Raw genomic sequence first — 26,847 nt, forward strand, 5'->3', positions numbered from 1 at the left:
TGACATCCCTGCGGTGATATGAATGGCAGTAACCATAGTACAGTGAATCGAAGGTTTACAAGGAATTCATTCTGGTAGAAAGTTGTAGTATAACACTAATTGTCTCGCTTTGGGTTTTAAAGTAGTTGGAACACAGCATGCAAATATATATAGTCAAGAGCTGCTTTGTCTTTCCAACTTACTTCGTCTTGTCTAGATGATATCGCAAATGCTCTATTTAAGCCTAAGGTGTGGATTTGGGATGCAGGAAGATTAAAATAAAAATCTGAATTTCTTTTGTATGGCAGACCGCAAGGACAGGGAGACTAGTAACAGAATAATTGTAAAAACTGTGCATGAACACATAATGTGGATTGTCATGCCAAAGTGTGCTCTCCAATCAGACACAGGTGCAGCACTCTCTACGGACTATGAAAGAAATTTTCTCTGCAAGGGTTCTTCTTGAGCGTATTAATTCTCTACGATCACCAAGAGTCTGAAAGATGGGGAGAGATAGAATTAGATTGTCCAGCAAATCTTCTTGCATCTGGGACCTCTGGTCCTACAGATACACTAAAGGGTGGCCAATGAAGCAGATGTTGTAAAACGTTTGAGGGATAGAAAACAAAGAGTACACTTGTGAGCTTTGTTTCAAGTTTCGTTACCAAGACGTTTGTAGCCTGCATCTAACCCAACTGAGTTTTGCTGTATTTGATCAGGAAAGAAGCCGGTTTTAGATCTTGAGGATTCCAATGGAAGGATATTGCCCATGAGTAGCCAGGCTTCGAATTATGACAAATAAAAATCTCTTACTGCTAAGAAGGGTCAATCTTCAACTTATACTGAATGTTTGAAGGAAAGCAGTGGGGAGAACGGTTGCTTCTAAAGCAAGAAGGAACATCCTCACTATCAAATCACACAGAGCCACGGATATAATATTGTGATCCAATAAGAAATCCAATTTTCTGTGTCAGAGATAACCCATCCTATGTTAAGAAAATTAATGTTTTGTAATATAATTCCCATGAGACCTATCTATTCTACATATTAGCAGAGAGAGCCACTCTGTATGGTCAGTTCATTACAATTGCTGTAACGCAAGGTTGTTCAAGAGAGTATTAAAAACATGCAGGTCATCGAGGTGGAGCTCAATAACATGGTATCATTAGGTATCACTGAACAAAGGGCTCACTCTCTGTTTCTATTTTTCATATTTGTCAAAAACAAATAGCACATAATTGAGTGCTAGGGGCTAACTTTTTATGTGACCACTAAGTTGCCCTTTGGTCAGCAACCAAAAGAAACCTTTATTTCTACATTATTCTTAATAGCACCACTGCATGCAGATACAGGGAAAGTTTATGCCTCCCAACTACAATTCCTTTCATCTAGACCGTGCAAAAGGATTCTTATGAAGGTATATTACCAGAGGCAGCTCCGGGTCAGCCGAAAATCCAGGTCATGAGGCTCTTCCTGAAGGTGTGCAGAGTGGGGGCGTGTCTGATGTTGATAGGGAGCTCGTTCCAGGTCTTTGCCGCAATGTAGGAGAAGGCTCTTCCACCCGTTCTGGCTCTGCAGATGCGCGGGGTTTCGGCGAGGGCAGCAGATCGGAGGTTTCTCTTGGGTACGTGGAAGGAGATTTTTTCGTTGAGATATTAGGGTCCGGTGTTGTGAAGGCATTTATAGGCGTGGGTGAGTATCTTGAAGGGTACTCTCTTCTCGACGGGGAGCTAGTGGAGGTCTCGCAGGTATAAGGTGATGTGTTCATGTCGGTGGAGACAGAGGACGAGTCTGGCTGCAGTGTTCTGTATGATCTGGAGCTTCCAGAGCAGGGACGGGTTGATTCCGCCGTTAAGGGCATTCCATAGTCAAGTCAGCTGATTATGAGTGCGTGGGTGACGGTCTTTCTGGATTCGGGGGGCTCCATTTGAAGGTATTTCGAAGGATGTGGAGGATGTTGAAACAGGTGGAGGTGACAGCGTTGAACTGTCGGGTCTTGGTGAGGGAGAAGTCGAGTATGATGCTGAGGTTCCGTGCGTGGTCCGTGAGGGTGGGGGGGCTGCAGTGGGCGGTGGGCCACCAGATATTGTCCCATGCAGAGGGGGAGGGTTCGAGGAAGAGGACTTTTGTCTTCTCCGAGTTGAGGTTCAGGAAGGTGCTGTTCATCCAGGATGCGACATCCTTCACTCCTTCCTGGAAACTGAGCCTAGTGGTGTGGGGGTCCTTGGTGACGGAGAGGATGAGCTGGATGTCATCGGCGTAGGATACTATTCTGAGTCCATGTTGTCTGACGATGGCGGCGAGGAGGGCCATGTAAATGTTGAAGAGAGTGGGGCTGAACGACGATCCCTGGGGCACTCCGCAGTTGATCTCTGTAAGTTCGGAGACGAAGGGCGTGAGTTGGATTCTTTGGGTTCTGCCGGTGAGGAAGGAGCGGAGCCAGTCGAGGGTGGCTTCCTGTATGCCGGCATCGTGGAGTCTGGCGGTAAGAGTGCAGTAGGAGGTGGTGTCGAAGTCTGCGGAGAGGTCAAGCAGGATCAAGGCCGCGGTGTGGCCTTAGTCGAGGAGGGTACGGATGTCGTCTGTGCGGCTTGTAGGGCGGTCTCGGTGCTGTGGTTGCTGCGGAATCTGGATTGGGAGGGGTCGAGGATGGAGTTCTCTTCGATGAAGTTTGTTATTTGGTGGTTGACTATCTTTTCGGTGACTTTCGCCGTGAAAGGGAGGAGAGAGATGGGTCAGTAGTTCTTGAGGTCCGTCAGATCTGCTGAGGGCTTCTTGAGGAGGGGCTTGACTTCTGCACGTTTCCAGTCATCGGGGAATGTGCCTTCTTAGAAGGTGACAGATATCTTCTTGACCCAGACCCACACTAAGTTAAAGAGGCCTGTAGCCTCACCCTACAAAAACAACAAGGCATTTAACATCTTCGAGCCTAAGACTGATGAGGTGTGCATCTGAATATCACATGATGCTTGATCTCAGATAACTTACATGGACATAATCTTTTGATGAATGATGTTCACTACTTTATTACGGCCGTATTTGCATTTCTGTATACTTACACGATCTCCAAGAATTCTTTAGATTCATCAAGGCGCTTTTATTGGTAGTATATAAAACAATTACACAAACTCAAGAATTTAGTGTTGTAGAAATGCTGAAGTATGGTTGGGTATCCCTTGGCTAGGAGATAGAGCTAGTTGTGTTTATTATTTTGACAATATTTGTAGTAGGCAATTACTAGACTTTAAATGATAAAAGCACTGCACATACAAAAACAATATTATATTAAGGTTCCAATCTAGTTCAGCAAAACCACCAAATTTCACGTTTCACTATAGCCTCTAACAAATGAAAGAAAATATCTGACAGCAATTGGTTACCTGTGTAGCTTCCAAGTGGTTGAGATGGCTCGTGATGGGACTCTGTAAGATATCCTGTAAGTTCCTGTGGATTGAGTACAAAGAGTCCATCCAGGATCCCATCAACTGCAGCCTGTAAATCTGGCTCCACACTGGATCGTAGCTGAGAAAAGAATTCAACTGCCCCAATCTCAACTAACCACTGGGCTGCAGAGGGATGCTAAATTAAGAAAAAATATAAATCGGGTGAAGAGTGCATTCAATTTAAACTCAAGGGAGAATGTTCCTATGAAATGAGGTACTCTACTGTTGAATATAGTGTGTGCTTGGTGCAGTGGAACACAATAAGTATTTAGACTTGTTAACAAACAATTCAAGGTAAGGGGTAGCCCTCCACATCTATTCTTCTTTGCATGAAAAATACTATATAGTCTTTTGCCTGCATCTCCACTCCTCCACCCCACCTCCATCCCCGAGCCTCTTCATATTCTGACTGCAAGATTCTGCAGTATTCTTCTTTTTAAAAAGCTTACATGCTGTACTCTTTATTTACACTTGGAATTACCATATCCCCCATTCCATTTCTGAATAAATTATTCATGATTGCATACCTAAGTTACTGCTCATAGTTTCCACTAAAATATATTTGAGATATGCTTAGGACTTTCGTGCCCGCAGGCGAATCTGCATAAAACACTTCGGGTAGTGTAATAGGGTACATTTCAGTAGGTTACGTTTGTGTGGATCTCTCTGGAGGTGTGGGGGGATACCAAAAGAGAAAGACAACGATTTGTTCATGCTCCTTTCTTTTCTGCTAAAACATCCTTTCATAGGCTACATAACAGACGATTCCCTTCTGCTGGCTAGTAATTTTTCTCAATCTGGTGCCTTTGTTGTCATTCAGCTCTCCCCCTTATGTCAGCCTGCATCTCAGCACAGCAATTCTTGGCAGCTTCCATCAAAGACATGCCCCATCTAGGCAGCAAACATGAAAGCACTGTGTTGTTTCCTCTTGCTATCTTATGCATTCTCCCAACAGTCTTGATGTTCCCTGCTGCTCAGCCAGTGAGTGAGGTCATTGTATGGTTGAAATGTTGAGTGTTTGTGCTTGAATGAGTGGGCAGTTGGAGTGAGAATGGCTGAGCAGAAGGATGAAGCTCCTGGTGGGGCTTTACCTGTAACCTACAACTAAGCTACAAAACCTACATCTATAACTTACGAGTATCCATCCTTCATTGTAACACTGGTGATGAGCAGAAAATAAACTATGCATGATGAACAAGAAACTACGAAGAAACTAGAGGAACTGCAGAAGAAACTGTGAGTAAGAAACTTAGTGGATTACAAAGAAAATGATTACTTCCTTACAGGCTTCAATGTGCCTGGTAGCCCCACCAGTGTCTATTTATACCGGACAGCCTCCAGTCCAGTGCATTTAAACGGCCTCTGTTAGGTGAGCAGTAGACTGTGAGGGTGGCCTATTTTTACATTGTCATTGGACCAGCCGTGTGTGGCCCTAGCAGCTCTTTTCAACATTGTTGCGCTGAGTCAGCAGTAAACATGTGAGAGCACATGGTGGACATTTTATTTTGAGATGATTAACAGTAACAGTGATTCACTTGGGAGTCCGTCCAACCTGCGTGAGGAGATGCGGCAGGAATACATGGACGGGTGAGAAATCATAAGTCGTAGTGAATAGTACTTACCCCAAATTGTATGCTGTTAATGGCGCAAGAGTTGACAGCATCCAAAAAGGGCCTCATGGGCTGCTGTACACTTCTCAGGCACGAGGAAAGTGCAGTTGTTGTTGGAGGTGCCACAAGGCAATAGAGTTGGAGTGGTCATGATGCAACACTTAAAGGCGTAGTAAACAAAGCAAAAAAACAGGTACATAACATCCCCAGAGAGTCTCCTGGAGAAAACCAACAGACCAGAAACCAATGCTCTGATATGTGCTACGACCTACAACTCAGGCTCCAACCAGATAAAATGCACCATAAATAAACATTGGCGCATGCTGACATCGAATCAGCTGAACTTCGAGAAACCATTGTTTTCTTTAAAAAAAAAACGTAGCATCAGAGTTAGGTTGGTACACAGCAGCACAAGCAGCCAGACAACCAACCAACAAAGAACGCTTTGGGAATTACCAGCTGTCATAGGACATTTCCCATGAGGAAACTGCACATTATGCCCCTGAACTACACACACCAAAACCGTTGATATGGGACTTAAGACCCCATGGGAACAGAGAACCCACACAAATTGTAACAACACCAACGTTGTGTACTTGATCACCTGTCAGCGCAGTTTGAAGTAAGTCGGCATGACTACAAGAAAAATAAAACTTCGTATTAGCGAACACAGTAGCACTATTAGATGCAATAGAGTCACAACAAATTCACCACCCACGCCCTGGAAGTCCAGCATACCGACTCTGATATCAGGTGGACAATCATTGAAAAAATTGCACCAAAAAATGGAGAAAATAAGAGACTCTTCTTGAAAGAGCAACACTGGGTATACCAGCTACAGACGCACATCAAAGGATTGAACGATGTGATTTCCTGGAACCAGCTGAATAACCTTAACTGATCAGAGAAGGTAGCACATATCTCTACCTATGACTTTTATTCCAAGTAATCCAACATAGTCTGCACGCTTCATTACGATCATCTAACCTGTGTAGTGTTACAGGTCAACATACAAGAAAAACCCACCACACAGCACTAGGTTGAACCGCATAATTCCCTTTATCCTCCATCATGACCATGGAATATATATACTTTATATGACCTACATGCGCATCATATATATAAGTGGATCAGTGGCTTAGTAAGGGAGATCGGTCAACACACTGCTGACCGCTTAAGAGATGTACATTATGTGAAAAACCTAGAACCACATATTAACAAGTAACTGACCGACCTACAAGCCGTTTTTCTAAACATCACTATGATCTATGAGTTTTATAAATTTGTTAACCGGCAGTATCATTGACCAATTGTATGGTATACACCCCAGATATTAGTCTGCATTACACACAGGGGAGTATCTGATGATGATTTATAATCTCTTTGCACAAGCGTTGATACATATCGCCAATTTATACATTTTTATACATTTTAACACATGGAGCCTGGGGCCTCTGGACTCTTCGAAGGCTGCCACGCAGCTCCGTCTTCTGTCAAGACCACTCGCTCCCATGACGTCCGCGGTCGTGCCCCCATAACACATGCAGGTAGACCCGGCGTCCAGGACCCGAACTCCCTAGTTCAGCAATCCGGGAGCGGCAGCACGTCCCACCAGAGCTCAGGGTCGAGCCTTTGCATCCGGACCAATCGCTAGATAGCATTTGAAATCAGGCGTGGTCCAATACGAAGCCATCAATCCTTCGTGCGCGCGCACACACACACACACACACAATCAAGGATATTTTAACCGGGATATTTCCTGCAGCTCAGCCAGTGCGCGAGGTCATTGTATGGCTGGAATGTTGAGAGTGTTTTTTGCTTGGATGAGTGGACCGTTGGAGTGAGAAGGGCTGAGCAGAAGGATGCTGCTCCTGGTTGGGCTTTACCTGTAACCTACAACTAAGCTAATAAACCTACATCTATAACGTACAAGCATCCATCCTTCGGTTTAACACACTGCCTCTCTAAGCGGGCTGTTTTGTCAAAGCCAATGTTATATTTGTACACCTCGCAAAATTTGGCCAAAGCTAATAGCAAAGATTTTATGTAAAAGAAAATGTAAGTTTGTGCAAACAATCACTCTCCTATTTTGTATGACTAGAAGGATTAGCAATGTGATTGTTAATGATATTGGATGTAAAATAACCAATCACTATTTATCCTACACACCACAAACTGAATGGTCTCATTATGAAAATGCCTCAAGGTACTTATTTTATCAACAGCGGAAAGGCTAAAGTCTGAGCTGGCACCCCAGAACTGAATGTGTCAGGTCTATTGACGAGCAATCACCCCCCCCCCCCCCCCCAGCTACACGGAGAGATTTTCAGTGCTAAACATGATTTTAAAAGAATATAGTTCCATCACGCATGGTTTTGGCTATGATGCTCTAACACCTCACCACGTTGCTTTGTCCCCAGCCAAGCATTGCCCCCAGCCAAACTCAAAGCCCAGTTTGAGGACCAACACAGTCCTATGCAGAGGCGTCCCTGAGCCAACTTCAAACCAGTCCTGCCCACAGCCCAGCAGAGAGCTCAGCTAAGCAAAGAAACTAACAAGCATTGGCATAGCCAATAGGTCTCGCTTTTGGACCTTATAAGTATTTAGTTATGCAACTGTTGCATGGTTAAACACGTATAAGGTCCCAAAAGCGAGACCTATTGGCTATGCCAATGCTTGTTATGTCTTTGTTTTACGCCCTTTACTGTACTAATCTGTAGGAGAGGGAAAGCAACAAGGGTTGAATGCTGGCAGCCAGAACAAGGAGCATACCGAAGAATTATTTGGCATGAACTGCAGTTGTAAGCACTGGTTTGAAGCTATGGGTGTGTTGGGAGGTGCAGCGGGGGCAGGTGTAGTGATTGGTCTCGTGTAGCTGCGAGACCTACAGGTCGGTGGTGTGATCTCTCCAGGCCGGCGCATGCCAGTCGTACACATACTTACCATTTGAGTGGTGTACTGTTTTTGTGCAGTGAGTGGACGCCGTCTGCAAGGCTGTCGGCAGCGTTATTCAGTTCAAAGCAGGGGTGGCTCGCAGGTGGCGTGCGCTCCCGGCCCTCGGTTCATATGTGATGGAATATACATCAACCTTGTATCTACTCCAAGCTGCGCACTGCCTCCTCATTACAGAAGGGAGGGCACACACTGCACCTGCCTCTTACCGCTCGCATTCGGTGAAGGGGAGAACATGTAAACAAAACCACCCTCTCAGCGCCCTCCCACGCCCCTTGAATTTCAGTTTTAGGTAAAGATGGCCGAGGCAGCGCTGTACATTTCCTTACTGTTACAAAAGTCTGCACCACAAATGTTATAAGCAAACATGCCATTTGTCAAATTACCAGAGATGTGCATTGCTTAATGTTTTTAGTAAATATCATCCGCAGCCAGTGGACCAGGAATAACTACAAAAATCACGTGGTACAGCCTCTGGTACCCCTATTAACCCCAACTAGCCATCGGCGTCCAAAGTCCTTTTAACTAATGAATATGATATGTTGGCAATAATTACTTGTTGATAGGGCTGTACTGAACAAGTCTGCATGTGCTATAAAGTCTACAGTTTGAGAGCAGGTTTGTTTCCCCATGCATTCCCTTGTAAGCCATAGTCTCTGTCCGGCCATCAAATGGTTTTTGCTGAGGTACTGGTCAAGCTCTCGGGACAGGGGGGGCATTGGTGGTTGGTTGTGTCTGGTTAACAAGACACATGTGGCCTACAGTATTTAGAGTTCAGCGCTGGGGGTGGGGGGGTGGAGTTAGTGAATAGAAACCCTGAGTTTACCACCTGTAATTACGTCATCCAGCTTTCCATTGAAAGGGGAGGTGGAGGGGCGTTATTTGTTGACAATGGGCGCTTGCCACAGTCTGTTATCAACTTGATTTATGGTCAGTTTGAGGCTGTGACTGAAGGGTTATCGCCTCGGGAGTTATCTCGGATACCCTTAGGACCAAGGAAGTATTGCTCTTCTGGGGTGTGAAGTGCCAACCCCACTTCAACCGGAGCAACACCCATCGTGCCCAGCTTGCCACCAGCTGGCGAAGTGACATATAACATACGGGCAGCCAGAATAAAGATTATTTCTCCAGCACGCACAATCCTGCGTACTTTAACAGCGCGTGTTTAAGAGTCTATTTAAAGACCCATTCACTCGGAGATCCTGTTTGTGAAAATGATCCCCCTGCCTGTGAGTGAAACCGTGCGAGCAATGCAGCCTGCCGGGGGCTTTATTTTCAGATACATCTGCGCTCCTGTGTGCACAAAAATTTGTATCATGAGACGCCGACAACCATGGTATAGACACCCGTGTCCTACACATTGCCTCAAGCGACGTAGCTGTTTGGCTCTTAAGAAATCCTGTGCTTTATGAAAGGACTCATATGGCGCGCATCCGCAAAGGAAAAAAGCGGCTTAAACGGCCCTGAAAGCAAAGCAGAGTAACAGCCATGGGGAGTGAAAAGCATGTGGAAAAGTGGTAGGAGAGAGTGCAGGACACAGTGACAGTGGCGCTAACGGAAACATGCGGCCGTGCGTCCGCGAAAGTGATTGCGATTGCGATCAAACTTCAAAGCGGCCATGCGGCCGCCAAAGTGGAAGTAAACGCGTCAAGCGTGCGCGCGCCCGCGCACATGCACTGTATCGCTAGGCTGGCATGGCAGCACTTTTTGGAGCCCACTCAATAACAATAAGTCTCGCAGAGCATCGCTTACGCGATAGCTCAGGCGAGACCTAAAAACTACCCAAGGGAGGTCACACTCTATCTCGGATCCTGAATAAAACAGTACTTTGACAAAAAACAAAGTTTCAGGGTGATCCTTCACAACAGACAGGTTTAGTACACTGCTCTCAGTTAAGCACAATTCAGTTATTATTTTATTTGGCATCAGGAAATAATGTAGTGTACCATACTAGATGTTACAACTTTCCATTTACAGCAAACGTACTAGCTGCTGCCTGGTATTGGAGGGGGTGAGACTACTGAAAGTGATATTGGGCATAGCAGCTGCATTTTCCCGACGCAAACAGCTGTTAGTCAATCCACTGCAGCGGACCCAAAACGTTTTGCATACTTATTCAACCACTGGTGTCTCACAAAACTAAATACGTTTAATTGGCTGGTTGAGTTAGATTAACAGAGTACTAGCAGGAAATTCGCAACTTTTAAACATGTGAGATCAAAGACAATTACCGGAGAGAGGTTTACGACATTACATGCTATTATTCACACGTTAGAGCTTACCTTAACCAATGTATTCAACAACTGCAACACATCTTCTTTCATTGGTACATTGGGAAAATTGAACCATTCTAAGAGGTGCACAAACAGGGACTTTTCTTGTACCAGGTCAACGTATGAAATTAAGTTATGGTCTAATTTACAAAGGAGGTTCTTGAGGGCTCGCTCTCTTATCTCCACCAGCTGATGACCTGCAAAAAAATATAAAAAGATTCTAAATTTCTCATTAAAAAGGATGTATAAAATGAAATTATTACTGGTACAGCCAGGAAGAGTTTAAACATCGGCCCATAAACCTGCTTCGAGGAAAGTTAGCCCACGTTTGGTTGTCTTAGAAACGTTACCTACCACTAGGAGCTGAGAAGACAAGAGAATGCCCTGGCACTCCAGAACATGTAGTAAACAATTGGACTGATGTGACCCATGTTCTAGAGTGGTGACTCATGTTCTAGAGTGAAGGCTCGGTCTTTACGAATCCAAAGGTCATACATGTGCTTCCTGCTGGACCGAGCCCACTCTAAGACTCCAGCTGTGTGATAAAATGCAACAACGCCTCCTTCTTAAAGTGTCCGGGGATAGGTGTAAAGTGAGCAGGAATTAGATCACAACATTCCCCGAGTCACAAAAACTGCACTGAAATCCCGCGAGATTAAGGTCCAGATTACAATTGCCTCTAGCCAACATTTTGCGCCGGGATCACAATTTGGGAGAGCGGGATCCCCGACCCTGGCGTTTGTCCTCTTCCCTCTCCAGTTAAAAATCAGGCAAAAATGAAGTCAACCTGCTCAAAAAATCTACCTTGTGCACGCCGGAGTGCGACAGCCAACAGGCATGAATCTGCGTGCCCTATTGCAAGGTCTGCAACTCTGAATCAGAAGCAATTTACAAGCCCATTATTTCCTGTATCACACTCCGCTCATACATTTTGCATGCGCATTAGTGGCCCATTTGTACTCAAAGCTTCGGACTACAAAAAAGACAAAGACGCAAGTACCCTAAGAGCCCAAGGGACATGCAGAGACAGCGACATGACAGAATCGGATAAAATTTTTACCTTCCCCCAAAGAAGTAAACAAAAATGTACACGTATTTAGAACACAAAATCTTAGGTAGCGATTTGTATTATTGTGATAGAGTTTTAAAGGCAATTCTCAACAGGCAGCGCTTTACGATTAGTCTAATAAAGGTAAACTGATCTCTGGACTCGAGATCAATTTACAATGAATAGACTTCTATTATGATATGCATGTGAACCCTTCTTGGTGTTTTTGTGTCATTTGAAGGCATGTTTTCACAACTTGTAGAATGAGTTGTATGCCAGATGGGTGTTGGAAACGGCCTTTTTTGCAGGGTTAACCCCAAACGTTTGGCTGTCCTCCTCCCCCTCTTGCTGAATTCGTTTAAGTTGGCCTTGGTACTCTGGGCAATTTACCACTGCTAAAAAAGCGCACATGATTTCTTCTTAAAACATGGCAACTTTGGTTTATCCACAATTGGAATATTTCATTTACTTCCAAGTCCCCAGTAAAGTGCACTACATGCGCCTAGAACCTGTAAATTAAATGCTACTAGTGGACTTAGGTAGTTATAGAGAAGGGTAAACCCAAAATAGCCGCAGGAAACTGGATAAAGGACAGTACAGTAAACAGTAGGTCCCAATAGACAAAATTATTTAAGAACACACAAAGTTAAATGTCATCAGGCATTAATACAATCATACTCAATGTATTTGAGATCAATAATATTTAATCTTCTCGATCAGCATGAAATAATCACGATCCAGTAATTAATCCGGTAAACAGTGTATCATCGATGTGCTCCACTCAGAAGGGGAGGGGAAGAAGTTGTGTGCACTTAGTGAGGGTTGAGAAAGTGAAAGGAAAGGTAGTGACAATATATCCATCACAACATAGTTTGGAAAATGAAAACGGCTTCATTCAGCCTTTATGTTAAATAATAACACAATACACGGCCATCGTTTGAAACAATGCCACAGTGAAAAAGCACTGTTGGCAAAACTGGCACAGGACGGTAACAAAGTCTACGTTTCAACCCCAATTAGTAGTAGGTTGCTTATGTCCTTACAGCGGGGTCTTCCTCAGGACTGGGTGTGGGGCACCTGGGAAATTTAAAAAGATTCTTAATGTCGAAATACTGGGATTTGAAATATATAAATTATAAACCAAAAATGTAACTGAATTACCATGCGCCACCCTGATCTGGATGGTGAAGATGTAGTATATGGGCCTGTAGCACTTTAAAATGTCTCAGACCTACCACTGCAGAGCCTGTGTGTGCAGTTTAAACTGCCATGTCGACCTGGCAAGTTAACCTACTTGCCAGGCCCAACCCGTCCTTTTTATTACCTATAGGTCACAGCTAAGGTAGGACCTGGACAGCCGCAGGGTGAAGTGTTTTCAAAAAGTAGGACATCTGCAAAACTTCTGTGTATTTGATAACTTAGTGAATGATTGTTAACCAATGGCTTTGCATTACAAATGACACAATGTCTTAAAGCACTCATGTGGAATGCACCAGGTAGTGCATTCTCTGTCTAAGACTTATAGTCCTAGACTTATTGTTTCAATATTGAAAAGGTGGCAGGGTGAACCACCCCAGAGGGCGCACACCAACGATGAGGAATTTTTTGTTTCTAGGATTATTGGTTTACTATTAGAACATTGAGTGCATCTTCGCTGTTGTACTTTTCACTTTTAGGAAGTTGGCATTTTCTTACTGTAACCATTTTTTGCCTTCTGCCTGTCTCTGGAATTCTCGACTGGGGTGGGTGAAAGCTGGCTTCCTGCATTCCCTCTAGACAGCCACAAACAAAGGAAGGGTAGTTGTGACAGTGACCATCTGCATACTGATGGGTCATCCTTAGCAGGATGGGAGGAAGGAGCTGACACACCTGAAAGGGCTGTGTCCTGTCCTCATACAAAAGGGCTGCATAAGCCCATATAGTGAGTCTGGAGCAAAAGGAGGAAAGAAAGGGACTCTGTGCACTTCAAAGCACCTCTTTGAAGTCTCCCCCACTTCAAATGCCAAACTGAGGATAAGTACTGGACCTCTGACACCATGAAATAAGAACATTTCTGGAACAGATGACAATCTACCAGGAAGAAGGACTGCTGTGCTGCCAAGAAGGACTGCTACTTTGCTGAACTGCTTTGTTGTGGCCTGCTGCCTGCCGCCCCTTGTCTGGGAGTGAGAATGACTGGACTTGCATCTCTACATCACAGAGCCAAATTATCTCCAAGGGCTTGTTGGCTTGCCTCCTGTTTCTGAAGTTTCAGGGATATCAAAGACTTCAACCTGCAACCAGGACCTGGACTCTGCCTGCTGTGAGTCCTGCTCTGCCAAGTGGTGCCAATCCAGCCCTGGGCCCTTGGAAGTGAGTTTTCAATGTTGCAACCCAGAGAGAAAAAAAAAAAAAAAAAGAAGAAGAAAATCGATGCATCGACCACATTGCACCGATTGGAACCGATGCATTTCCTTCAACAACTGCGCATCACCACTGCGGCACAAACTGCAGACATTGCCAACTGCACAACGCATCGTCCCGTTTCCGACGCATCTCTGACTGTGCGCAGCTCGGCCCCAACACATCGATTTGTGTTGCGCGCATCACCTGCAGCACAGTGGTTCGATGATGATGAATCGCCCCAATGTTCATTGCATCTTGACCCTCGACGCACCTTTGATATTGCGCAGCTCAGAAATGTCACATCGCCCATCAGCGAGATAGACAGCGATGCATTGCCTGCTTCATTATTACTATAAAAAATATTTTATAAAGCACACTGCTACCCCTGGGGGTTTACCGGCGCTAAACGTCAGGCAAGGGATCGTCAGAATCAGCAACTCAGAACAGCCATGTTTTTAGCTCTATTTGAAAGATCGTTAAGAAGGAACATTGTCTCAACTGTTCTGGGAGAGTGGTCCATAGCTTGGGGTCCTGACAAGCAAACACACGCCCTCCCATGTGTGATCATTTTTTCTGTCAGGACCACATTCAGGAACCGGCCACTAGAATCAAGAGACTGGGCCGAATAATAGGACTTACAAAAATCCTGCAGGTAGCAAGGACCATCCGCAGCTTTAGCTCTTTACATATAACACCGTTTTTTTTACTGAATTTGCTTATCAATTGGGAGCCAGTGCAGCACCCGTAGTAGACCCATCGCCGAGATCTGCCCTGGAAGCCTATAAGGTAAAACAATTGGTTCTGTCAGGATGTTTACAATTGCTTAGAATGCGGTTTTTAACCCTTTTGCTGCTCGAACGTTCCGCGCCGGTGAGGAACGTTCTATTAAGCGGGCGGGGCCCCGTCGGCCAACGGACGTGCGCAGCACTATGGAGGTAATGCTCGCGACGGCCGTTTGCCGACAGAAGCATCGAAGCAGAAAGCAAACACCTATTTAAAACGCATAAAACAATAGTTCATGAAAGAGAAGGAAAACACACACCAAAATAAGATTCAATAGTATATTCAAAATGAGTATCAAATACTAATGGCTGTCACAATCACAAATTCAATTGCGGCAAGGAACAAAAAGTGACTGTGGTGAAAAAGTGACATGTAGTGATTAGTGATATAGACAGTACACTATATACATGATGAATACACATGATAAAAAAAGGGGGGGGGGGAGGCTTATTTAAGTTTCTGTCCTGTCTATTTTTGCACGTGCTGCAAGATCCATTGATGAGTTAAATCGTGATCATTAGGACTGTGCGGACATGTATAGCATGTCGACGTTTCGACCCTGGAAGTAGCGCAAAAATAAAGTGCATCAGAGCGGGTCTTCCTCAGGACTATGGAAGGATGAGTGGACAGCCGATAAATATTAATTACAAATAATGATCAGGTGTGTGTTTAACAGAAATTAAATATAACTGTTTAGTAGCCAGGGATAAGCTTACCAATGTGCAAAAGCCTCAATAAATGAAATCTGCAAATAACGAGCCTCTATTAGGATAATGAAACGGTGTGTAGGAGATGACTTCTAAGCAACAACTGGTAAAATTCCTTACCAGAATGAGGTGGTTCGACTCGCAGCAGAATTCACTGCAAGGTCCAGGGGGCTCCCCCAGTTGAACATTTCTCCACAAGTAACCACACCGCAGATGATCTAGAATGGTGGGTACTTGAGAAAATTACTGTGCACCCTAGAGGAGGCAGCATACTTTCATCACTGAACTTAAAAGAATGCAGATGGATCCATATTCTGGATTCAGTAAACATAGGGTTAAACAAACTGGAGGAGACATATAGACAGATGGTTAGAATTTAGAACCCTTAACTCAATCTTGAGACAGAAGTTAAGGTTGTTGGTGGGTAAGGATTACACAACTTATGCGTAGGACAAAGCCACAGGTGCCATCTCATATGGTCCCCAAACTAGAGAGTGGGTGAGGCGTTTTAGGGTTGTTTCTGCAGGGTGGATAGCAGGTGCAGGTCTTCAGACGTGTGGCCTAGCCTGTTTTGAACTTGTGAGGTCTTTTCAGATTTCATACTGCCCAGTAAAGGTGGGCGAGCCAACAAATTAACAGGGTGTGCCAGGCCAAAGCTGAACCAAGGGTCTTGCTTGGCTTCTACTTACAAAATGTGGATGGTGGGTGAGGTATAAATAAAGACTATACATAGCAATAATAAACTAATTCCAGCTGTGCTACGGATATTTTCTTCCTATGCAAGCTTCCACAGTGTAGGAAACAGTGAGACAGCCTGGCACTGGGGGTAGTCTCTTAAAGTGCAAGCTTACCCCTCCCACTATCAGAAGCATTCCCCCACACACCAATTGGTTTGGCAATTAGGTCAGAGCTAATCTGCAGAATCTGTTTGTGCCACTTCTAGGGAAATTCAGATCTGCTTATGTAATTGTCCTGCGCTCTACCTGCCAGGGCATTATGTTGGAAAATATTATTTTTGAAGGCACTAAGAGAAGAATGGGTGTGTTTTGTCATGCTTTGCCGCATGCACCTAAATGGCATAACGAGTTCAGGACACTGACATTTTTACACTGTACCACCAACAAGGGAAGAAAGAGCCTGGGTGCCAGAGTCTGGTGAAGGCAGAGACTGTCCCACGTAAAAAATAAAAATAACAGCGCAGTAGAGCTGGAAGGTGGTTAGGTAACACAAATTTGTGAAAACCATCAAAGGATACTGCAAGGGAATAAGCTGCGTGCAAAATACAAACAGCAGGAGGGTAGGGGGGATCAGCTACAGGGGAAGGAGCGCGAGCGGGTGAAGGAGTAGCAAAAACAAGATGGGAGGAGAGAAGAAGGCCTATAGATGCACTTGTATGGAATGCTTGATAGGAAATTAACAAAAAAAGTGCCTTCAGAGTGGTTGCCAGTGGAAGGACACTGGCCAGTAGCCAGTGAGCGGAAGCTGTACTTAATCCAAGCTCCAGGCAAGAACGGCAAAGCAAGAGTGAAAGTGGACGACGTGGAGACAATGTGCTGGGTATTCAGAAGCACGTAAATTAGAGCAGCATTGGAATAAACCAATAGTAAGTTCAGGTGAGTAAGGAGCGGGTTCTAAGCCCCTTTTATTTTTTATTACTTAGAAAAGACTTCACAAGCACAAGGCAAGCACTGTGCAGGCGAAATCTAAAAAGCTAGCAAATTAAATTAACAAGAAACTCAATCAATGGTTAGCAACAAGCGGACCCAAAGCCCATTTTAAGTATTTGTATTGTACATAATAGGTCTTCCACAACAAATGGCTAAAAGCGGTCTCCACCCGTGACCTAAAAAAGGAGTATAAAAAGAAAGTTCTGCTGATATTGTAAGCATGTTGCCCCCTGACGTATATCATAATCTTCGAGGAAATATTCCTCATTGTAATGTTTGGGCATGAACTGACCACGAGGTTCGGAATGAGAGTTGCTGAGGTGTTTCCATGAAATATAAACCTACTCAGATACTTTCACAAAAATTCTGCTTTGTGATTTCCAAAATGAACCATTTGACACTAGCGATGATTGTCACGTGAATGTGAGTCACCTGAACACACCCTTCTATTGATATGTGTCAGATTACAGCAGTTTGAGCCAAATTCATTTTTGCTGAATTTGTGATTTGGGCAGAAATAAAGGACTTATTTTCAGGAGTACAGATGGAGAAGCAACAAGCCAAGAGCTGTGTTTCAAGCATGCTTGTCTATGTGCAACATCATTGGAATGCAAGCAACATTATGTGTCCCAATGCTGAAAACACAAAAAAGGACTGGCAGAGGTCCTTTTTAAAAAAAATGTTTTATAAATCTTTATTAAGCATTTTCCACCATTTACACTACCCCATAGACCCCACCCCCCTGCCACCACATCCCCACGATCAGGAAATAAATAACATCAGAGAAACCATACTTAATATGATCATCACAATATAAACAAGATACTAGGACAAAAACCATAGGTAACAAGTGGCAGATATAAGTATCAGGCTGTTAATAAAGTGCATCATGCAGAAAAAGCAAAGCTATAAGTGCAACAATATTGGCAACGCTTCCTATCTCTAGAAATACTACCACAAGGTAGTAGTACAGATTTCAGGGCACAGCGCTAAAAACCATCGGCAATAGACGTCTTATGGAAAGGAATTTTTTAACGTTAAATTGATCAAGATAAAAACACAGCTATAATCATCAGACCATTATTTAAAGTGGGAATAAAGTGCGGAGTACAGAATTAAGAATAGATGACATTTAAGAAAAATAAGTATTAGCAAGCCATCTTTTCTTTACTGATACCATCACTTTACCAATCTTAATAAGGGTGTCCATATGAACTGTCCCTTTTTCCTTGCTTTAAAACATTTTCGGCAATAGATCGCTTTCTCCAAATTGAAGATAGCCAGTAGACGGGCAAGCAAATGTTGAAACTGAGGAGGCTGCGGGTCAAGCCACACTGAGGCAATTAAAAGTCTGCAACAACAAGAAAGTAATCCATATCCGGGGGTCATATTCTCATTAAAAACCCCTAATAGGATTAATTTTGGACTCATTAATACTTTCATATTTAATTTGGTAAGAAAATATTTTTGTATTTCACTCTTGACAGAATTTAAAGATGGACATGTTGCAAACATATGAACAATGTCAGCACAATCAGTGGAACAGCGCAGGCACTTGGTTCCCTGCCCTGAACTCCATTTTGCTATTCTTGCAGGTGTATAATAAAGCATAAAACTGCACTTGCAAATTAGCCGACATGAAGACAGTTTGGGACAAACTAAGAGCCTCTGCAAATTCATTTTAAGTAATCGGCAGCTTATTCTGCCACTTAACACACTGTTTATCCAGGTCATCTTTCTTTTCGTTGTTTAGCATCTGATAAATCGTCCCAATGCGGATGGAGTGCTGTGTTATTAAACTATCAACCAACACAATCTTTTCAAAGCGACTGGGGCCTCCCACTTTCCGCTGAAGGTAGTCTCTAACTTGCAGGTACTTAAAAAATTCCTTATTACTAATACCATACATTAACTTCAGCTCGTCGAACGAAACAAGGCCGGATGAGGGAAAAAAAAGTACAGAGTTTCTATACTTGCATATAGTAGTCTTTAAATATTACAGGCAGATTTGGATTATTCAAAATGGAGTATAAAAATTCAATCTGCCCAGGCCCAGAAATGTTCATTCAGCGACCCAGACCTTACATGCACCCGCAAGACACTTAAACCGTACCCTTTTGTAATAACTATATTTAACATACCTCAGCAGACACCCTCATGCCTCTTTCCCTAGCAATAGTTCAAATATAGAGGTTGTGGAATATGGGGTAACCGATTGTGGGGGTTTAGTAAGTAAAATCCATCTATATTGCAACAATGACGCTCAATAATACAATTTAAGATTTGCGAGAGCCCATCCTCCGCGGTCTTTCGGAAGCGAGAGATACCTCACAGCTCTCCTTGATTTAGAATAGGCCAATACAAATATAGTAAATACTGCCTCAAAAATTGTAAAACCATCATAAGGGAAATCTAAAGGGATTGCTCTAAAAAAGTATAAAATGTTTGGGAAATAAATCATCTTAATAAGGTTACAACGGCCTATCATTATAAGGTGCAAATTGTTTAACCTAGCTAGCCCTTGCTTGGTTTTCTCTACCAGTGGATCTAGATTTAGATTAACAATGGATTCCACGTTCGATGAAATAAGAACACCCAAGTATATTGTTTTTTCCACTATTCTGTTATCGACCAGGGCAATCTTACCATTAATGATAATTTGTGTCTTTTCCTTGTTGAGCGAGAAGCCAGATATATCACCGAATAGCGATGCTTCTGGCTCTATTGCCTTGATAGCAGCTTCTGTATTAGATGTCAAGACTGCAACATCATCGGTGTATGCCAGTATTTTAGTTTCATACACATGGGTAATTATTGGCTGGATAGCAGTGCATTGCGCTATTTTCCTTAGGAAAGGGTCAATATCCAACGCAAACAGGTATGGGGAGCAGGGACACCCCTGTTGGGTTCCACAAGTGATCGTCACTGGCCCTGTCGTGATTTCAGAAATGCAGACCTTAGCCTTAGGCTTCCAATACAAGGCCTTTATTCCCTGAGTGAATCTTGAAATCCCTTGAATACATTACATGCCATAGGAACTGCCAGGAGACCCTATCAAATGCTTTTTCCGCATCTAACAATATCAAAGCCATAGGGACTCCTGACACTTCCACAGCATAAAAGAGTGAGATCACACGCTAAATATGGTCGGTAGTGTCCCTTCCTGCAAAAAAAACATGCTATTGGTGTATAACCAATTTTTTGATGACCTGGGCTAAACGTACTGCAGGCACCTTGGAATAGATTTTTGAATCTCCATTTATCAACGTAATTGGCCAATATGACACTAGTTCAACCGATGGCTTGTCTTTTTTTTTAAAAAACCAACTATTTTAGCCATCGATATGATTAAAACGTGCAAGTATCGGATCTATCAGCTGAGGGGCAAAAGTGTTATAAAATTCTGAGGGGTTTGCATCCACACCCGCAGCTTTACCCGGAGGGAGACTAGAGATTGCAAGTGAGATCTCTTCTCAGGATAACTCCTCTTCTAGGGTTCTTCGTTCATCTATTGAAAATGTATTGACAGAGGCTACTTTAAGGAAATCCTCGACTTCCCTGGGGCTATCCCTATTTTCTTAAGTATATAATGTTTGATAGAACGCTTGAAAGGCCTCCCTGATTTTTTTTTACCTCAGTAACAATCCCAAGAGCAGGATCTCTAATTTCTCTAATCTCGCTATTTCTACACCCCTGTCTTGCTCTTACTGTCAGATGGTGTCCAGCCATCTCACTACATTCGTACCTTCTTTAGGACTGACAGATGTCCAATGACTGGCTGACTGTGACACCACTGGAAGAGAGAAAACAGCCTGTTACACTGTGGAAGGTTCAAAAAGTAAAGAAAGGAAAAGCTGTGCACTGTCCAACACATCATTCACTACTTCAAGGAGGTCTTAGGGGACAGCCGACCATAGGGAGGTCTGCCCCCAGAGCGATTTGGGAATGGAGCAGTCCAGCGACTGCGGCGATTTGGGCTACTTGGGCTGTGTGTATAGCCCAAGGGTTTAAAACCCGACATGTTAGCTTGCCATTTACTGTTTTATATTGGCGACACAGTGGCTGGTAGTAAGTCACAGTAGCCTTTTTTTTAGCTTTCTGTGGTGCTATTTGTGAGGCAGTGGTGGTGCTTGGAGTAAGAATGTCTTCGGCACTGAAAAAAGCGAAGGCGCTGCAGTTCCTGGACGAGGCGTGTCTACCTCTTGGCTCCGAAAGTAGCCAGTGGAGGCGGCCTGCAGAGGAGGGCATCAGTGGGGGTCGTGGCAGCGGTGACAGCTTGTTCGCTGCTGTGCTGGTCCCCGCAGCGCAAGAGCAGCAGTTAAGAGAGCAGGGCTGCTCGAGCAGAATGGACAGAGAGCATGAGCTGCAGGCCGAGGCCTGTGGCTGGGGCATGTGACCGGAGGCCCGCTCTGCAGGTAAGTGTTGCAACTAGTAGTGTATCGGAGGCCCAGGGTGAGGGTGGAAAGCAGTAGCCCATGTGAGCAAACTGGAGGGTTACAGGAGGCTGCACAAGCTCAGGCGGTGGGCGGGACCACATCGAACACACAGGCGCCACGGTTGGGAGAAGAAATGGGGAAGGCTTATTACAGGCTGCATTCCTCTGTTAGCATGAAAGAGAGCGGCTAGCACAGCTGCCCCAGTACAAGGTTTGCACTCATCGGCAGGCATGAGCTGGGAGGGCAAGAACAGGGTTGGAAAGGCTACTTTCAGGGAGTCAATTGATGAAGCATTGGGCACTGCAGGGTCCCAGGTTACAGGCCCAGGCGTGAGTGGGGGACAGCTCAGAAATGAGAAGAGGAGGAAGGAGCCGGTGGCCCCCAGTCTCTTTAGAGAGCAGGGGTTGGTTGGAGCGAGCGCCAGCAGGAGCGAGGGAGCAATTGGAGCGCAGGTTGCTGCAGGAAAGTATATACGTGACCAAAAGGCGAAGCATAGTATTTTATTTATTGTTTCGGCTGACAGAATATGTTAAAAAGAGAAAAAAACAATGGAGAATAAAAAAACACGTGCACATCAATCTATCAATACATTTGTTAAGGAAATTAAAATACAAAGACGATAAAATGCTAGAAAAGTGCCTTTTCATCGAAGGCATACGACCTGAGAAGAAAAGCATGTTTGATCTCTTCAGACACAGTAAAGCGCAAATGCAATGGGAAAGGTAAATATTACCGTCAGAGGCTACCTCCTAATTATAAACATATACATCACTATTGGTTAAGAAAACAAAAAGTTAAGAATTTACTTTTTTCCAGTTGTAAACAGTTTATCCTCCCAACTAGGAAGTAAAGGTGCAGTGCATTGAAGTAGTGCAAAATTATTCGCCTTGTACATAAAATGTTCGAATGGGGGACACCACATAAGGAGGCAGCAGGAGTGAGGGCCATGCAAGGCTCCACACTGGGTACTTAAGGGCCTAGTGTCAGCAATTGTGGCAGCATGCCTTTAAGGAGCAACGGGGAGAAAGAAGGACAGGAAGGGGATTTCGGCGAAGAACAGAGGATGTGGAATAGGGGTAGGTTGCTGGCGGTTGAAGAGAGGAAGCCTAGGAAGGAATATGGCCGGTCAGAACGGGGCATAGATGGGCTGGCTCAGGAGGTGCAGCAGGGTAGCGTGTCGTGGGAACAAGGCATGCGGTTAGAGAGTACAGGCTGGTCCGAGCTTGAGTTTAGGTAGTGGTGGTTGGTCGTCAGACCCAGAGGTGACCCTGGGGTTGCGAGATATAGTTACCATGAGGAAATATGAATTTTGTGATCAGTTATGTCCCCTATCGTAGACCCCAACGGCTCCATGTACATGCTATAAGTACATGTATGTTCCCTCCTGCTCCAGTTCTGAAGACGCAAATATATGTGCGTCCACCGCCAACATGTCCTCTTTCAGATCCACCATGAATGGGTCAGATATTCCTTTTCTAGTTATGAAAGGCCACCGACTTTATGTGGTTCACTTTCCACATTTTACAGATTCAGGCGAGTAGGCCCGAATTCTGTCATCAAGCCTTTTCTGCCTTCTGCCTCTGAAAGCTCCAGTCTGAGCCTGCATCTGTGACCATGAACTTTGTCTTACTCCCTGCGCGGCTAACGGTGCCTGATCCAGCCCGTCGCCTGCCAAAAACTGTATTTCACCTTCAAGATTATCTCCTCCGCCCCTCATCCGATGCATTCCTGTCTAGTAGTTTAGGTAAACATTCCTCCAGCTACCGTGCACAGGGCCAGGCCTCGCTGCCCTCATGCAAGTAATTCATAGCCCCGTTACCATGGAATATTCCTACCCCCTCGCATCTAGTGTAGACACTTAGACGCTTGTACACGCACTAACAGTCAGTATAGTCAGTATAGAATAAGATTCTATCCTAAGAGACCTCTCTTTTTGGATAACACTGTTCTTTAAACATAGGATATTAGATATGATTTGGGATTAGGTTGACATAACCCCAGACTTCTGTCTCCACATGTAGAGCTAAATGTCAAGTCCCCTTCACCCTCTAGTTGCACGTCAATCACACGTCATGCGGCTGCGCGCGCATCTCTGCCAACTATTTCTGCTGACATTGCAGGATTCTCTTATGGATCCACCCACTTGTGACATCATGTATGATGACGTTTATTAAATTACGCCCTCTATTAGCTACGTATGCACCTTTTATCAGCTGTTACGCCTCCTGCATCTGTTTCATTGTAATGTATTTTCTATAAAACTGCTTATCTGTCAATAATATATGCCCTTCCTTCCTGAACTTTCGTGGTGATGGAATAGAATGCCTACAATTCGAATTGTATTCCTTTGTATAGGAATAAAGCCTTTTAAAACCTCTAATACCACGGATTCTGCCTCTCATTTTACTGAGTTGTTCTTAATAGACTTTACCGCATAAAAAATAGTACCGGTAACGAAATATTTACCACAACCAGCATACCTGGCCTTTCCTCTTTCTTGCACAGAGTACAGCACAGCAGTGTGGCAAACTCGGGGAACCTCAATGCACCTCCGCTACCCCGAGGAGAAGAGAAGGCTTGGCCCAGTACAGCCAGCTGGATGGCAGCGTTGGACAGCAAGATCACTGCCCCAAGAAGGTCCAGAACCACTTTGGCATTGCAACCAGCACTGGGCTACTCCCAGCAATGGACAGCACGAGCCATGGCGTCTTGCGTCAGTGGAGAGGTTGGGAGGGCATGGTACGGCCCCTCAGTACCGATGGGAGCAGAGTACAAGTGTAACACAGGCCATAGGCTGCAGTAGCAGGTGGCCAACACTGCCATAGACGCAAAGTTTGTAGACCAGTTAGGCAGGACAGTGTTGGATTATGATGAGGAGAGTATAGAGGAAGAAGAATTGGTGGAGGATGAGGTGTATCAACACGAGGAAATGAGGTGGTGGCAATGGGGGGGGGGGGGGGGGCGGTGGACACAGGGGGGTAGACACTCATCAGTCTGTGGCAAGTAGTTTGCAAGGTGCCAGCAATGGTTGGCAGCAGCAAGGAGGCCATTGAATGTCGCAGAGGAGGGGATAAATGGCGTGGCATCAGCAAGAATTTAACAGGTGGACAGATTGCCGCAAGATTGGTTTCAGTTGCTGTGGATGTGATGGAGTCACAGGCATATGGCAAAACACGCTTGCGGAGTGGGGGAGATGGACTCAGACCTCTGGCACTATATGATGGACCCGCTAAGTTTGGTAAAACAATCTTTACGGGGAGCGGGTTACCGATAGGTTACCGACTCTTTCAAGGGCGACTCACCTGGGGAGGGATGGGGGCGACTGGAAAGGACAGATTAGTCAAACAGACGCATGTTGGGACGTTAATAAAGACGTAAGCACCAGGGAGTATTGCAAGTTCCGGCACAAATATTCAAAATATGTCAGCAGACATGCGCTTATCCATTGTTATGGGGCAAACAAGAATGCAAGTACTTCCTCGGGCAGTGGCAACAACATCAGGGACACACCGGTAATCAACAGCACAGTCAGTCATCAGGTTTCAGGGCAGGCTGGGGTACACAAGGACCTGGGGGTAAGGGCTCGTACACCAATTAAGCGGAGTTTTGGCTGGCACAGTATGATCAGAAGGAGGATGCCAAGCTTTTGCAGGAGGGCTTCAGATGGGGGTTCCGAATGGGATATGAAGACCAAGGGAGCGCAGGTGGGCTAACAATCTTAAATCGGTCATGGCATTTAAACATGTGGTGAAAGATAAATTGAGGAAAAAAAATACAGGAGGGCAGGATGGCCAGCCCATTTGACGATTGACCCATGGTAAACCGGATTGTGTCCCCTATAGTGAAATAAGGGTAATTTCAGTTGACACAGCACCTCTTGTGGCCAGTAGGGGCTTCTGGTAATGATTTCATCCGTGATGACCCGTCTCTGTGAAGTATTCATCAGAGGATGTGGCCCTAGCAATAGCAGTGTGTAGGTTGGGGGGCGCAAATGGAAAAATGGACAACCTGTCGGCTTTCTGTTTCATGCCAGTACACCCAGGTGTTTTCCAGCTGTTGGGCATTCAATTTGAAGGGCAGTGGTATGTGGACAAAGCGCTCCCGGTGGGGTCAATCTCATGCACCCTAACTAAACCCTTTAGTACCTTCCTGCAATGGGCGTTTTCATGGTGCACGGAACATGAACAAGTCAGACATTATCTCGGTTTTAGGAGGCTGGCTTAGTATATGGTGCACACGTATTCAAGTGAAGCACCTTGCACTAATCCAGACAACCCTTATGGTGATTTTAGTGGTTGTAGACAACCATAGAAAGCTCTCTAATTGGTAGCTGTGTAGAGCAGCCTTCAGGCCTAGTCCAGAAGGAGTGATAAGCAACTTGTTTTACCAGAGCTAATCATATGGTGTAGGTTAAACTAAAAAGAACCACACAGTGTAGTTATAAAAATAAGTATATTTATTATACACACTCACTAACACATTGGTATATCTCCTACCCGGAGATATCAACACATTACACACAATATTTCAAATGTAAAGCAGGTAAGTAGGTACAAATACACAGAGGTCTCCAGGGGGAGACCAAACAATATACTAAAGGAGTGGAATGCAAACTGCGACCGAAGTCGGGACTTGGACCAGAAGACTAGCTGGGGACACAAGGAACCACCCGAGGTAAGTGGCTAGGAACCCCACGGAGGCTGTGTGCAGAGTGGAAACACAGTTGCGTACTCAGTGCAAGTCAATGGGAAAGTAGGGGCTGCAATTTTGAAGAAGGGCCCTTCCCAGTAGACCCTGCAGAAACCTCATGAGAAACAGAAGATTGGACAGTCACCCTACCCGTGGATACCCCAGGAACCAGGATACCTATACCAGGGAAGCCGGGTGCATAGGTGCGAAGTGATGTCAGAAAAAGCCATAGAACACAATGAAGGACTACAGAAAAGATGCCGCTGGTGAACACGGTGAAAGAGTCCGGTGGAATCCAAGGATGGATTCTTCAAGAGAAGTACCTACAAGCAGATGGGACAGAGTCTATGCCACTCAGAAGTGACCAGGAGGCACCGAAGACCAATAACCACCGATGACGGAAGATGAAGGAGTGATGACGGTGACCTTGTCGCTGCAGCTGTGAGGACAAGGTGACACTGTGGGAGACTAGGAGACGTTCAAGAGCTGTCCCACGTTGGATGTCAAGAACCAGCTGGTTGGTGTCCGGCGGGAGCATCAACAAGCCCTGGCAGCAGCAACAGACTTGGTACAAGAAAAAGGTGCAGCACTGGGACCAGCAAGATTCAAGGGACTCACCAAGTGCAGGAGAGTCAGAGCAGGCCCCGAGCAATCCGGGAAGCCCACTGAAGTCAAAGAAGACCCTCAAAAGGACCCACAGACCGAAGGCCTAGGAGTTGCAGGAGGACCTCAAGCAGCTCACGAAAGATGCTGGCCCACGATGCAGAGGATGCGGTGAGGACAAAGATCTTGGTAGAAAGAGATGCTGGAGCTTCTTGTAGCACAAAGGTCTCTGGAGGACAGAGCCAACAAGCCTTGGCAACGGCAAGTCGACG

At 44.9% G+C, this 26,847-nt stretch overlaps 1 protein-coding gene across 4 annotated transcripts in view; it reads right to left on the reverse strand.

Moving 5' to 3' along the window:
- The window catches only part of RTTN (rotatin), a 1,165,399-nt gene that overhangs the window by 1,120,543 nt on the left and 18,009 nt on the right, over nucleotides 1-26,847 (reverse strand). For all 4 annotated transcript variants that reach the window (XR_014961587.1, XM_085605903.1, XM_085605904.1 and 1 more), the window contains exons 3-4: nucleotides 10,267-10,454; nucleotides 3,360-3,558 (exon numbers count right to left, since the gene is read on the reverse strand). Coding sequence is in view for 3 of the 4 variants with exons in the window: in XM_085605903.1 (XP_085462029.1) it covers nucleotides 3,360-3,558; nucleotides 10,267-10,454 (387 nt within the window). In the remaining variant the exon portion in view is untranslated. The remainder of the gene's footprint in view (nucleotides 1-3,359; nucleotides 3,559-10,266; nucleotides 10,455-26,847) is intronic.

This window comes from Triturus cristatus, chromosome 5_1, assembly GCF_964204655.1.
Source record: "Triturus cristatus chromosome 5_1, aTriCri1.1, whole genome shotgun sequence".
NCBI lineage: Eukaryota > Metazoa > Chordata > Amphibia > Caudata > Salamandridae > Triturus > Triturus cristatus.